Here is a 15,909-nt window from a genome sequence, read left to right as displayed (position 1 = left end):
ACCAGACGAGCTGCAGCATTCTGGATGAGTTGCAGGGGTCTGATGGCAGATGCCAGTGGGCCAGCATGCAGTACATGGACAGGCCAAACATATGTGTGGATGGGTTTGTGAGAGTCAAGATTGATTGAATAGGCGTCTATATGTCCAATTTGCATTGGTATGTATGTATTTAGCTGCCCAGCCTTTCTGTTGCGTGAATGATCGTATGTTTCTTGGTATAAATGTCTGTTCGTAAATGTGAATGTAACATGCTGCCAGGGAAATGTCCCCATGGGGATAAAGAAGTTTTATATGTATGTATGTATGTATGTACAATATGTATTTTACATGTAGTATTTATTGTAAGTAGCAAATATAGAAGAACTTGTACATTTAGTAAAATTTGAAAAAGTTGACAAGTAAGTATAAACATATGTTTTCTGGAGGAATATGCTGTACTGTAATTATATACTGTATAATATACTGTAGTTATTCACCAGCAGTATTGTACATGCATTTTAATGTGTAGCATGAGGCAATTAGAAATATTTGACACATTGATCTGACACAAAGTTTGAATGACATTGTAAAATGGTAAGATTAAAAAACACAGAGCCAAGTGACTAGAAACAATTGAGAAAACACTGGGTAGCATTGCTTTGGAATACAGCTTATTTAATTTCGAGGCAAGATGGCCTATATTGTTTGTAGTACACTCCTGGGCAAAAAAAATGGGCCACGCCCAAAATGGCAAAATATTAAGCTTTTAATGGTCTTAACAACAAAACATTGGTCAGATATGCAGTAGATACTACAAGCATTGTTTCTCCTGAATATTTTTTCCATTGAGTTCAACAGGAAAATTAATCAGGAGAAACAATGCTTGTAGTATCTACTGCATATCTGGAGGCAGCACGGTGGTTTAAGGCTCATTTTATACCTTGGACCCTTGATGACTTAAAGCCATTTAGCCATATTCTATACTGTATCATTTGAATGAATGCGTTATAGACAGTGGATGTCTTGTATGTGTGAGTAACTTGGCATTTTGTACGTTGAAAATGTGTTTTTTATGAGATATCATGTCTTTTTGCAAAGCGTTTTGTTATGAGAACGTGAGAAATCCGAAGTGACGCTTTAAGAAACGGTTGTGGATTATGGCTATCCTTGTGTGAATTTGTACAGTCTGATGAGCATGTACCGTTTAGCACTTTCGCTTTGCTACAGTGTATGTGTAAAACAGTGGCTGTGACAAAGGGTGCGGGGGCGTAATTATAAACGCATCAGAAACGTAGCTGAAATATGGCCAGTGTTTGTACTCACGGATTTGACAGCCATCCAACGAGCCTTGATTGACAAAATTATCAGCAAGCCTGTAGAATTAGAGCTCCCTAGGTTGGAACTTGTGTACCCTTCTGTCCTGCTCCCTTTTCTGTTATTTCATGGAGATGCATGTTTAGTGTTTGTAAGGTTTATAAGCCATTTTGATTGGCTTATCTGCAGGTAGGAGTGCTCTTTGCTGTTTTGCTAAGCTTCATCAATCACCTTACGTGACAATTGGAAGTAGTAGAACTAGATCAGTTGATAGTGGAGAATAGGAGCAGACGCATATGTCTCAGCAAGCTTTGCATATGATAAAATAACAGTAGTACGAGAGAAATGAGGAGAAATTATGAAATTGAGTAGTTGAAACAATATGTTTTTAGCAGAATGGGCATGTAGGTGAAGGTTGACATGATCACAGACTATAGTGCAAAGTAAATGAAGTGACCATGAGCGAGATAAGTTTCCTTATCGAATGGTATATATAACAGACGGCATAAAACATCAATCATTAAAGTGGTGGATAAAGTAACGTGTGATAATGCATAGGTAATTGTGGCAAGATGGGTGCCACCCCTCCTACCTTCCAACACACACTCACGTGAGACCGTCAGTTTATTTTAGCTCTTACCTGCTCTTTTATTACAGCCAACTGGCTCTTTGACAAAATGAACAAACACGTTTTTTTTTTTTGGTATTTTCTCTTAACAACCATATAGCTGTTCTTTCTCTGTCGTCAGCTCTCTCGCGAAGACTCCCGGTCTCGGCTTTTAAAAACCCCAGGCTCACTGTTGAAAACTGTTGTGACGATGGATCCGAGAGCCACTCCTGTCACTCTCTCTGCAGCCGGCGCCAAACCACGCCCACCCTACCACAGTAATCTATTGCACTGATGTGCTTTTCTCATCTTCAGTACTAGTGGTTATAATTATGATTGAGTCATGATTTTAAATGTAATGCAGACCGTACATGCGTAGTAATTGTTTGTATGTGGCTAGATAGAGAACCGGGCGAGGTAACATGAATGTAGAAATGTGGCGTTTGCTGAGAAGAACGTTTTGTACAGTAGCCAAGTGAAGAAATGTAGTTGGTAGAAATGGCACAGTGGTGAACTGGTGTAACTTTAAAAAAAAATCAATACATTTGCCGTCATGAAATGCATACGGGTGGCCGTGAGTGACTTTTGGTAAAGCAAATATAAGCGTAAGGAAACGTTAGTGTAAAATATGAAAATATCTGCCTGAGAGCGAGGCGGGATTTGATCCTTCAACCTCAGGCTTACCAGTCCATAATGCTGGGTAGATGTGGAGCAAAGGCAAATTGTTGAGAAGTAATAGATAATTATTAGTGAGCAAAAAAGCACATTTAAGAAACTTGCTTGAGACAGGGCTTGACCCTGTGACTTCATGTTCCATAGGCAGTGAGACTTACCACTAAGCCACAAACTGACTAGCTGTTGAAACTAGGAAATTTATTGGGAGATAATAGAAGAGCTCCCGTTGAGTCCATATGGCTTTGCAATATTGTAGCCGGTTAACTGAATGTGTAGATGGCACGTCATAATGCAGTGTATACGTCCGGTGAACGGCGGGTAGATGTGGTGCAAAAGCAATAATTGAGAAGTAATAGACAATTATTAGTGAGGATAAAAGTAGGTTAAAGAAACTTGTGGTGGGCTTGAACCTAGGACCCTGTGGTCCATAGACTGTAACATTGACCACTAGGCCACAAACAGACTAGCTGTTAAGATGTTAAGATGGAAATGTTTCAGACTAAAAAGATATGGGTATTTTCCCTGTGTATGCAAGATTTTGATCGGCTCGTGTAGGTGAAGGATTGGCTGGTGTTGGTAAAATGTCCAATGGGGAGACATTTTGTTTGTGGGATAGGTGGCAGGAAGAAGAAGGAAAAAACGCAAAATCCCCTTAGTTTGGAGCTTTATTGTGTGGACATGTGAAGTTGTTCATGAATTCTGCCTGTTGAAATGGGGTGAGAATGTGCAGAATTAAATGTTTTTAAGTGTCTGTGGCTGTTATTTCTGTGGGGAACCCTGAAAAGTGCCAAACTCTCTGTGCTGTATAGGTATGGGGCATGCCGCCCCGCCAAGGCGTAACTTGGCGGGATGACATACCTGCCATCCCAATCCCAATGACTCATCTTTTTCAGACACCTATTGGTAACTAATAAGAAACATTCAGAAGAGCAAGGTCCAAAATTTGTTGACTATATATTGTGTGTTCTCTCATTCATGCTTTGGAATTACTCTGACTTCTCCATGTAAGAAGTTTCTTTTCCTTCATTTTAAAGTGATATTTCCACTACAATTCCACAAAGAATAAAATTTGCGTGTTGTTATTGTGCTACATTGAGTTAAATCAATAGGCTTCTATTGATAGGTTGTTGAATACGTTTGATTTCTTTCGTATGTATTAACACAATGCAGATTTGACTCGTTATCATTTGGTTTTTAAAAATGTTTTATTCTTTATTGTTTTCTAGATGGTTACTTCTAGTGGCCAGGTGTCCACACTTTCACCAATTAGGAGCTTTTTGATTCACCTCAGTCTTTAATTTGAAGTTTTACCTCTTTTTATGCAATTGTTTTCAATATAACAGAATAAGCACAATATGAACATGTGAATTTAATTATTTATAGAATGCATACTGTAGCTATTTCTGGCATAATGTGGCTTAAGAGGATGAATCATTCCTCTAAACATGAAAGAACCTGATTAAGAAAAAATAACAGCTTGTTAAAATTCTGGGATTGCAACTGGTTGGACAGTCTTTAGAAACCCTGAATTCTGTCTGCTGAATTCCAGCAGACTGGAAGCAAGGTAATATAATACCAATATATAAGAAAGGGGACTGTGATGATCCAGGTAACCGCAGGCCTGTCTGTCTAACTAGCATCACTTGTAAAATACTGGAATCTATCATTTGAGACAAGTTAGAATTGTTTCTTGAAAATAACATCTTAACCCTGAGTTCCCACAGTGAGAAACTCGGTTGACTAGTTGGGAAATATTTCCCTTGGTTTATTTTTTCACAGGCATTGCCCAACAGCCAGTTTTGGGCTTCCTATTTCTCCAACCATGATAGCATTTCGTGAATAACTGTCCTGCTCAGTGAAGAAAAATGGATGAACAAATTATCATTATGGTACAATCCCACCCAGTATTATACTAGTGAGAAAGAAAGAGAGATTGCTTGCTAGGGAGCTAACTAGTGAGAGAGATATGAAGAGATTGCTAGCTAGCCAGCTAGTGAGAGGCTCTGTGTGGTGTGATAGAGAGGTTGCTTGCTAGGTGGCTAACTAGGTATATGGCTAGTGAGATAGCAGCAACAACTATTTATCAGTGTCCTGACATAACTATAGAAACTAAAGCGATGTGATATGTGGTTATATGGCAAATATACATCTTTGATGATTCCATTATTTCTCATCAATGTTATGTAGCTGTACGAGACCACTAAGAGCATAAAACAGGAAGCTCCTGGCCCTCCCTCAGCCTAGCACACTTGAGCAACCCATCTACCAAGTTGCTTGCTGTGTGAACATGGGGTAGGGATAGCCAGCATGGTTTTTGCAAGGGAAGCTCATGCCTGACAAACCTTTTGGTATTGTTTGAGAAAGCTACCATGTGTTTTAACTATGATATTATATACTTAGATTTCCAAAAAGCATTTGAAAAGGTACCTTATGAGAAATTTATTAGCAAAATTAAGACAGTAGGAATTATAGGATACATTTCAGAGTGGGTTCAGAACTGGCTACAGGTTAGAACACAAAGAGTAGTAGGTGAGATCTTATCTGACTAGGGTACTGAGGCTAATAGTTTAGAATCTACTTGACTACAAGAAATTTAACAAATTTTAACAAATTCAGGAAGCAGGCGGAAACCTGGAAAATTACATTCAATATAGCTAAATGTAAAGTACTAAATGTGGGAAATAAAAACAAGGCAGAATTGTAATGTGCTCAATTTGAAAAAGACTTAGATCAAACTTAGACTTTTATCAAAGCCTTTCAAGTTCTAGGCACTGTGCTGTAGCAGTAAAAAGAGCCAACAGGATGTTGGGATACTTGACTTATGTTTTGATCAGAATAATACAAACCAGGGTCTCATGAATTACACAACTGAGATAACTAAAAATAGACACAGTGACAATTGCTACAGATTTAAGTGGATAAACTTGGAGACTAAGCAAAAACAAAAGGGAGGTGCAGGAATGGTGACATTGAAGGTGTTTGGGATAACTGGCTTCACATGTGTTCCTGATTAGTCAGGTGCATTCAGGAAATTCCTTAGTGAAGGTATAAGTGAGCTTTCAGTATCTAGTTTTGATTTGAGGCTTTTAGTTAGGCTCTTTTTGGCTTTTTGTTGCCTTTGGAGTGTGTTACTGGCATTTGTCAACATGAGGACCAGAGTTGTGCCAGAGAAATTCAAGGAAGCCATTGTGAATCTGAAAAATATGGGGAAAAAACGTATGATATATGCCAGTGCTTAGGCTTATCAACTAGAACAGTCGTGTGACCGTATCTGTGAGAAATATTTTAAGTTGATCAAAATCAGTAAAATTTTGCCTTTGTTATGCAATGTTTCTTCAAAAGAACGTGTCTTCTGCCCTAACCAAGACTGCAAAGTAATCAACAGTATTTGGATTAATGTTAGCTAACATTTAGCAAGCTTCAGCATTCACCAAGCTAATGTTAGCTTAGATTGCTGATGAAAATGTTAATGTTTCACTTTTGACAGAGATGAGTATAGAAAAATTCTTCTTTAAAAAAGAAGTCTTGAGGAGGAGGAGGAAGAAACTGCAATAACATTACTGTTATAGTGACAGTTACCGCTAACATTTAGGCCTACTTACTTTAATTGAAATGATTGAAAATCATTGTGTTTAGAAATTAGGGCATTTTGACACCAATTACTTTAAAGCCCTTATGTTTATAATTTGTATGTGATTATACTATCCTCCAAATCATTCTGATAGCATAAAGGTTTGTCTGTACCTGAGTCCATTATGGCAAAAATTGTTTCAAAGTGGTTTAGGGTTTCATTTGGCAATGCTGCCGCGAGTGATCTTCCCAGCAGAGGCAAATTTGCACATATTTTTTTATTTTTCCACAGGAACTACTTGTTGTTTGCACAATCACCACCAGGTGGCAATGCGAGCACTCAAAACCATATCTGACAGTTAACAGCTCGACTGCGGGACTCACAAACTAGAACAGTGGCTTGTGGTCAAATTACTGCTGCAATTTTAATGGGAAGGAGAATAAAATACATTTTAGCGACAAGCTGTACATAAGGACATGCTTGTTACCCATAACAGTGTTGTGTGTATTTGAGTATAATGTACTTGTATAAATAGTTATTCAACAAACAGACTGTGAAACTTAACAACAGTCTGATAGTTTTGAGCACAGTCTATAGGCTATCATCATCCATGTTAGTTTCACTTAGGATATAGGGGAGAGTTGTTATAAATGTAACATATGTTTTACTGTCAATAACTTTTTGTACACTGCTGCTAAAGTTCCGATTTGAGGATATGCGCAATTTAGTCCTATACAAAATGATTAATTAAAAAGAAACAGCCACCTGGTCACATGCATTTATTGTAAGCACACACAAGATTAGTCTGTATAGTAGGTTATTTGCTTTTGCTATTTGGTTTTGTGCTTGTTTTTAATGCATAAATAGGCTATGGCCAAATTCAATTTTTTATTTGTTTCATGTACGATCTTGTTGGAAATGAAATAGTCTGTTGTCATGAGATAAATGCATCCTTTTCCAATGCTTTAAAACAATGAACATATAACTTCATTCACAGGTCAGTTCATTGTTTAACAGCAGGCTACATGGAAGTTTTTATGTAGTAATTTATGGTAGGCTAATGGTGAAAAAAATCCAGTATAACTTAGCCAAAGCGATCAAGTTATGAATGTAATTGAAGTGGAGAATTAGTACTGACATTTGTGTTTCCTTTTTTCGAATCAGTAAAGAAATTCAGGTGGTTTGTGCCATCGTTTTTCACACGACCCCTCGAGGCAGGTTTTGTTACCCTGCCAGGTGCAAATATCTTGCTCTCTTGTTTGGTATGCGTTTGAGCTACAGAATGACTGACTTTGATGTGAATTGCTCAAATTGTTTCACACATACAGTGAGCACCATAATTCATTGGACAGTGACACATTTTTTGTTATTTTGGTTCTGTACTCTAAAACTTTGAGTTTGAAAGGATACAATGGCTAAATATTGGACAGTTTAACATAATGTAGAATAAAGTAATCATTCTTAATATTTAGTCGCATATCTTTTGCATGCAATGACTGCTTGAAGTCTGCGACGCATAGACATCACCAGACATTGGGTATCTTCCCTTCCCTGCCAGGCCTGTACTGCAGCCATCTTCAGTTCCTGCTTGTTTCGGGGACTTTTTTGCATTCAGTCTCCTTTTCAACATGTAAAATGCATGTTCATTTGGATTAAGATCCGGTGATTGACTCGGCCAGTCAAGGATTTTCCACTTTTTGGCAGTCAAAAACCCCTTCGTTGCTCTAGCAGTATGTTTCAGGTAATTGTCTTGTTGCATGATGAAGTGCCGTCCAATGAGTTTGGAGGCATTTGGTTTTATCTGAGCAGATAAAATATTTCTGTAGACTTCAGAATTCATTGTTCTACTTCTGTCTGCAGTCACATCATCGATGAAGACAAGTGAACCCGTTCCACTGGCAGCCATACAGGCCCAAGCCATAACACCCCCTCCACCATGTTTCACGGATGAGGTGGTATTCTTTGGATCATGGGCATTTCCTTTTTTTCTCCATACTTTCCTCTTTCCACTCTGGTACATGTTAATCTTTGTCTCATCTGTCCACAAGACTTTGTTCCAGAACTCTTGGGGCTCTTTTAGGTGCTTTTTTAGCAAACTGTAATCTCGCCTTTCTATTATTCAGGCTAATCAGTGGTTTGCATCTTGTAGTGTACCCTCTGTAGTCCTGCTGGTGTAGTCTTCTACATATGGTAGACGTTGACACATCTACACCTGTATCCAGGACAGTGTTTTTGATCTGTCGGGCTGTTGTCAGGAGGGTTTTCTTCACCATAGAGAGTATTCTCTGGTCATCCACTACAGTGGGCTTCCTCTGTCTACCGGGTCTTTTAACATAATTGACTTCACCAGTTGTTTTTTTCTTGTTAATGATGAACCAAACTGTTGACTTGGGCATGCCCAGGGTTTTTGCAATGTTCCTGATTGATTGATTTTCATTTCTGAGCCTTATGACGGCCAGCTAAATTTTCATCGACACTGCTGTCTTCCTCATGTTGTCACACCCCAACAACATCTCCAAAGGCAATTGCAAAGTCTAGAATCAAGACTAGACATCAACAGCTCTCTTCTGCTTTCACTAACGACACAAATGAATACACCTGCCTAACAAAACACATCTGTGAAACCAATTCAACAAATACTTGTAGTACCTTAAAATGGGGGGACCATGTACAAAAGGTGCTGTCATTTCTAAACGGTTCATCAGATATGGATGTAAATACCCTCAAATTAAAGCTGACAGTCTGCATTTCAATCATCGTCATTGTATCCTTTCAAACTCAAAGTGCTAGAGTACAGAACCAAAATAACAAAAACTGTGTTGCTGTCCAATGAATTATGGTGCTCACTGTATAATCACACAATTCATTAATTAAAGTTGTGTGAGGAAGCCAACAATGACTTGAGGGTGGGGATGGATAATTGTGGCAACTGTAGTTATAAAAATGATGGGTTTAGAACTCCGTGGAGATAATGCCTCCAACATATTTTCAGCTTTTCACTGAAATTGAGACTGTGAATAAATTGAATAGAGTACATGACATCTGCTGAAATGTAATCGTAATCAATCTTTGTGGGTTTTTGCTTTTTGCATTTCTTTTCGCCATTTCTGTCCATTTTGTGTGTTGTTTTGTACATTTTAGCACTTTTCCCGGTGTGCTGGTAGTAAGGATAGATTAGCCTATATGACAAACACACTGTAATTTAGAATGCAACTGCTGGAATTGATTCAGTTGTGTAATTTATGTCAAGAAAATAGTTTTTCAACATATGATTTCGTAATATTTATGAAATTAGGTTGCTGTGGGAGCAGAAATCTACGTGGGAGCCTGTTGGACCCGGAAGTAATGAAAACATGACCTTTCTAATGTTAAACGACGCAGGTTCCTCTTGTTTCACAAATTAGTAATTGGGCGCGTAAATCGTACAATCTATCATAGAAATTGATGAAGAGTGTTACATTAGGCCCTCAATTGCTCAAAGTGATATAGATAATCGGGTATGCCTAGGTGTTGTGCTCATTATCTAGGCAAATTAAGAAAAATGAATAGCTAGGATTGCAAACTCAACAAGATGAATGGGAAATTATTTTCTTTTATTTTTACAGTGTAGTGTATAGTCAAAGCCATTACAAAAAAGTGCAATAAAAAGAACATGGGTATATAAAACAAAATTGTTTCTACATATCCTCAGACATAGGGCTTCACTGTCTGAGGACATGTAGAGACACTCAGACACTGTCTGGGCTTCCTCAGGGGTTCATGAACCCGCTCAATGAACATCCTGGTCTAGCGTTCACTGATGCCAGGAAACTTCTCGGGTAAGATGTTCTAGTATTCTTGCAGGTTCTTGGAAATGCTATCGTATAATCAAATAACAATATATAACTTTCTGACTTGTCAAAAAATAACTGTTGTTTGCTTTAAAAATTAGCTGCTTCCCTTGTAATCATTGGAGGGAAAGGCATCATCATTTGTGTGACTTTTGGAGTGTGGTTTTTTTATTTTTTTATTTCATCAACATGAACCAATATTTAGTGTTATTCGTAAAATAAAACTAATATACATGTGCATTTACTCGTACTGTTATGGGTTGCAACATTTAATGAAATATGTACTCTCAAAACGCTATAAATGTCAAAACATCTTAGTTTTAAAAGTAGCGGCCCGGAGGGTCAAAATTCCATTGCAGTTGGGGATTTGAATCGACCAGGTGATTTTTTTTGGTAAACTGTACTTTTAAGCCAGTTAGGGAAATATACAAAAGGATTATGCAATATCAATTATTTAAAAAAATAACAAAGCATGGACAATCGAATAGAAGCGTATTTTATCTTGGTCACTGTGGCAAACACGCCTGCCACAGGCCACCGAAGTGGCTTTCTTTGGGGCCCTCCAGCACAGAGACACAGGGAGATGATGTTAAAACAGTCCACATTTATTCCACGAGGGTTTGGCAAGATGGTATAGCCAAATGAGCAGATGTTAACCCTGTCATGACAGAAGCTGCCTGGTGTGGGTGGGGATGGCAGATTTAACCTGTGCGCAGTGATTACCTCACTACGCACAGGTGCAGCCACTCCTGTTCCTGGGTCCAATTAGCCTGGCCAATTATCTAATTCTTCACCAATTATCCAATTGGCCAGGTCTAATTAGCTTGACCCAAGGCAGGTGTGGCTGCTTAAACCAGCCATCCCCACACCACATACCCCCAACGCCAAACTGAGGCCAGGGAGAATCACGGGCCGAAGCCTGCCTACCCCCCCCCCCCCCCCCCCAGGGTGGGTGGGCCCGGAACAGCCCAGTACATGCTGTGCCCCTCCTTCTGACAAGGCAGCCCTTCTTCCTCCTCCCTCCCGGAGCACGGGAAGTCCTGGGCTGCTCTGCTGGCTGGTGGGGGCGTCACCGGCTTGGGCTGTTCCAGGGGCTGTGGTGGGGTGGCTGGGCTGGTGGGCTGGTGGACTGGCCGTGTGGTGCTGGGGACCAGGAACCCTCGTGGCTGTGGTGGCCGCCAGTCGGCTCTGCTGGCAGGCGGCTGCAGGCTTATCCCCTCATGGGCTCCGGGCAAACCAACCAGGCCAAAACAAAGAACCAAAAACAACCAAAACGGACGAGAAAGGAAGCAAAACGGCGCGGTCACCGCTCGTGCACCGCCCATAGCTGACCCGCCTTCCCGGCCAAGTCCAGCTCACGGCGCGACCACCTCTCGTGCACCACCCGTCGCTGACCTGCCTCCTCGGCCAGGTGCAGCTCCTCAGCGTCCCCGCTGAGGATTGCTTCCTTCCCCTCCCTGGTCATCTTCCGCTCCCCATTTCTGGCCCGGAGGATCCGCCCGAAGCCTTGTCGGGAACACCTCAGCCGCCCCTCCTCCAGTGTGCTTCCTGGCCGGCCCTCCTGTGCCTCTTTCCTGTGCCGGAGGAGCCCCACGTTGGGCGCCACTGTGGCAAACATGCCTGCCACAGGCCACCGAAGTGGCTTTCTTTGGGGCCCTCCAGCACAGAGACACAGGGAGATGATGTTAAAACAGTCCACATTTATTCCACGAGGGTTTGGCAAGATGGTATAGCCAAATGAGCAGATGTTAACCCTGTCATGACAGAAGCTGCCTGGTGTGGGTGGGGATGGCAGATTTAACCTGTGCGCAGTGATTACCTCACTACGCACAGGTGCAGCCACTCCTGTTCCTGGGTCCAATTAGCCTGGCCAATTATCTAATTCTTCAGCAATTATCCAATTGGCCAGGTCTAATTAGCTTGACCCAGGGCAGGTGTGGCTGCTTAAACCAGCCATCCCCACACCACAGTCACCTTAGTCAATCCCCAATAGAAGTACTAGAGAGCATTGAGGGGGGCAAGGTGTACTGTATGATTTGGAGAGATGAGTCCTTCAGTGTGCAGCGGAAGTTAGGAAGTTTTTGCTGTTCTGACTAATGTGGGGAGGTCATTCTGCCATTGGAGGGCCAGGACAGACAGCAGGCATGACCTGGAAGTGCAGGCACATGGACAAGAAGAGCGAGGTGAATGTTTCTATTGGCACAACCCTTATTTTGTTGCCTAAGGGTTGTATTTGCTAAACATGCCACAAATTGGCATCAGTGCCACAAAATCCATGGATAGGCACTGTTACCTTTAAATGTTAACACATCTCATTAGTAAACAAAAACTTCAGAACATAGGTTTAATCTTTCAAGTTGTTTAATTCTGTACCAGATAGCCACCATCTCCAGAGTCACCATCTTTCAACTTCTATAACAGGTAACTGTTCCTAAAGATCGAGTCATGTTTTATTTTGATTTTAAAATAGTCCCTCCTTTCGCAAACGTAGGGTCCCCATAAATGTAACACTCAATAAATGTAACTCAGTCAATGTACAACACAGCTACCATAGCCATTTCAGGTTTGTACATGTGCAACTCAGTTCTCAAACTGCCTCCCAAAGGAACGGAGCAATGTGATAGCCTTTGTGAGAAATACTTCTAAAAAACTGTTTTTGAGTGAGCTAAAGTAAAAATCGGACGCAATTTTTGTGTATAAGGCTTTATTTTCATTTTCCATAAATCAAATAATTTTCTAAAAGTTGTCTGTCTTTGACATGGTTTTCAGAGTGTATGCTAGCAGGAATTGGATGCTAGGTGACCAAAAAACAACGTGCTTTTTGCTGTTACATGTTTACAGAATTTTAATAAAGAAAATGATTTTACTCCTCAACATGTTTGACTCTTTAAGTTAGCTCAGTGTTTAATGTTAAATATGTTCAGCTAATTTGCCTGATGTGTTGACAGCCTCATCTTCTTGATGCTCCAAGTGATTAATGGAACAGAAACATCTATCTGGTCACAGGCATATAATAAGCACACAGCTGTATGGTCAGTCATTTGCTAAAAGCTTACCTGGGTGTTAAGAAACAAACAAAAACATTTTTCCACATCTATTTGGATATTATCACAACACACATCACAGTAAGCCATGAAGTTGCTGCGCATCAGTGTTTCCGCACATCTTTTTTTTTTTTTATAAAGCCCCAAACTTCATAATCTGAGGATGTAACTAGTCTCATGTTACCATTGGAAATGTGTTTCTTTGATTAACACCAATATATGCAGAAAAACCTGCATATGCATATTATAGGGTGTTGTCATTTACCTTTACAATTATGCACCTATAGGAAGATCAAAATTGAGAGCGGGCAGTTAGGGAAGTGCCATCGATAGCAACAGGGACATCATGTGGGGAGCCTCCACAAGTGACCCTACCAGGATTTTTCTACAGAGATCGATAACCTATGACCCTACAACCCTACTCGCTTATCAAGGTTTTGGGTCACAGCTGTTCACCGGTCACAGTAAGGAAAGATTGCCACTTCTTCTGCCCTGTCTCCAGACTATGATCATAGAGGCACACTTTTAATCTAAACTTAAATATTGTGACTGTATCTGATTGCCTTATGAATTGGAAGAATGTTCCAAATGAGGTTCTGTTGGAGAAAGTTTTACCACACATCACATAGCCTGCATTTTGAGTACAAAGTGACCTTGTGGGCTTGTAGGGTAGAAGCAGGTTGGTTATTTAAACTGTCAAGTCCATGCAATGCTTTAAAACTCAGAAGCAAAACCTTAAAATATGTCCTATTATTAATTGGTAAGCAAGTAAAGCAATGCTAGAACTGGGATAATGCACTCATACTTCCTAGTTCTAGTCAAGATGTGAGCGGCGGCATTATGAAGGTAGTGGAGATTCTTCAGTGAGATTTTAGGGCAGGAAAATAACGGTAGTTATCTGCGGTATTTTAGGCTAGACATGACAAAAGCATGAATCAATTTCTCTACATCTTCTAATGATAAGAATGGCCTAATTTTAGCTATGTCAATAGTAACACAAGGTGGGGGGGGGGATGCGAGAGCAGCATGAGCATCAGGAGTTAGCTGCACTGAAGATGTATATCATGTCATTGCAGAGAATGAATGCAAGTCCATAAACTCAGATCTCTGTTTCTGTCACAGGAACAGATTGAAAAGATTGGGACAGCAGTTTCCTCTCCAATTAAAAAAATTACAAACCTGTAAGTATTGGTTTTCATATTTCTGCCTGCATTTGGTTAAAAGTGCCTGGATATGTCATAGGGGTTGCTGTAGCTATTAATTCTGATGTGCTAGTAATGTTGTAATAAAAGTATTGATAGCATTGATAGTTTACACTGTTACACTGTAATGATTTATGTGGTTTTCACAGCAGTATTACTTGGTGCAATCAAATAATTGCTGTAGAGCATGTATACAGTATGTAGATGTAGATCTGCATAGTATTCTTGTCAAAATGTTATAGCAGGTGAAATTTACAGTAAATAAATTCTTCCTGTAAATCCTTATTCTGCAATAAGTCTATGTGTTGGAAAAGGCTAAGCTAACTTAACTATCCTTAAATTTGTTCTCTGTAGATTTTGTCATTGCGCCAATTCATTATAGCCAATTCAGTGTATAGTCTACACTGAATTCATGCTATAATAAAAATATAGCTGCAAGCAGGAATACATGGGGTCCAACACACAGCCAATATTACACCAAGATAAAGAATATGCCCAAAGTGCTTCAAGCCAGATAAATAAGAGGTCTGTGTAGGTGCTCCACAGCCAGGACAGTCAAACTGTCAAATTTAGAGTAAAAACTCCTTATCCAGACACTTCACTGGGACTGCCCCAGAATAAGGAACACAGGAGCATACATCTGTCCCACCCTGTTCATTAAAACAGTGCCCTGAGCAACCAATGCTCCTTATTCTGGGCCAGTCCCTGTGCAGTGTACACGTAAGGAGTTTTTACTTCAATATTACACCACTTAACACGTGGCCAATCATTGCCAAGAGAATGCTGTGGCCAAAGGGATGTACCCTTTACATGAGTTTCATAGGTCTCACCCATGTGTTTAGGCTAAAAGTTTGGACAGAGGAATCTGGCTAATTATACTTCCAAAATGGCTTCAATCCGTGATGGAATCAACAAATAACGTGCAAAAGTATGCGGACTGGAACAATATGTACTGGAACAACTCATTCCAAAACCATGGGCATAAAGAGTTGGACCCCCTTTGCTGCTTTTACAGGCTTCGCTTTTCTGGTAAGGCTTTCCAGTAGATTTTGGAACTTGGGTGCGGGGATTTGCTTCCATTCAGCGACAAGAGCATTAGTGAGGTTGGGCACTGATGTTGGGCGTAAAGCCTGGCTCGCAGTCAGCATTCTAAATTATCCTTTAGGTGTTTGTAGGGGTAGAGGTCAGGGCTTAGTGCAGGCCAGTCAAGTTCTTCCCCACCAAACTCGGCAAACCATTTCTTTGTGGACCTTGGTTTGTGTTCAGGGGCATTGTTATGCTGAAACTGGAAAGGGCCTTCCCAAAAATATTGCCACAAAGTTGGAGGCACACAATTCTCTGTATTCTATGCTGTGGCATTAAGACATTCCTTCACTGGAACTAGGGGCCTAGCCAAAACCATGAAAAACAGCCTGAGACCATTATTCCTCCTCCACCAGACTGTACAATAGGCACTAATCTAGCACTGTTTGGGCCAGTACGGTTGGCACTATGCCTTCCGCCAAACACAGATTCATCCATCAGACTGCCAGATAGTGAATCGTGCTTCATCACTCCAGAGAATGCATTTCCATTGCTTCAGAGTCCAATGGCAGTATGCTTTTAACATAGTGTGGTAATACAGGCAAGAAGCTAAAGGCACTTTTCATGTCTGTATGCTAATTTGCAATTGAAAACCTTGTTTTAT

At 40.4% G+C, this 15,909-nt stretch overlaps 1 protein-coding gene across 3 annotated transcripts in view; it reads left to right on the top strand.

Moving 5' to 3' along the window:
* rtn2b (reticulon 2b) overlaps nucleotides 1–15,909 on the top strand; it is a 149,002-nt gene that overhangs the window by 112,805 nt on the left and 20,288 nt on the right. For all 3 annotated transcript variants that reach the window (XM_035433575.1, XM_035433576.1, XM_035433573.1), the window contains exon 6: nucleotides 14,143–14,201. In XM_035433575.1, coding sequence (XP_035289466.1) covers nucleotides 14,143–14,201 — 59 coding nt within the window. The remainder of the gene's footprint in view (nucleotides 1–14,142; nucleotides 14,202–15,909) is intronic.

Source organism: Anguilla anguilla, chromosome 9 (genome assembly GCF_013347855.1).
Source record: "Anguilla anguilla isolate fAngAng1 chromosome 9, fAngAng1.pri, whole genome shotgun sequence".
Classification (NCBI taxonomy): domain Eukaryota; kingdom Metazoa; phylum Chordata; class Actinopteri; order Anguilliformes; family Anguillidae; genus Anguilla; species Anguilla anguilla.
Note: the sequence above shows the minus strand (reverse complement) of the source record. Positions and strands in the feature narration are given on the sequence as shown.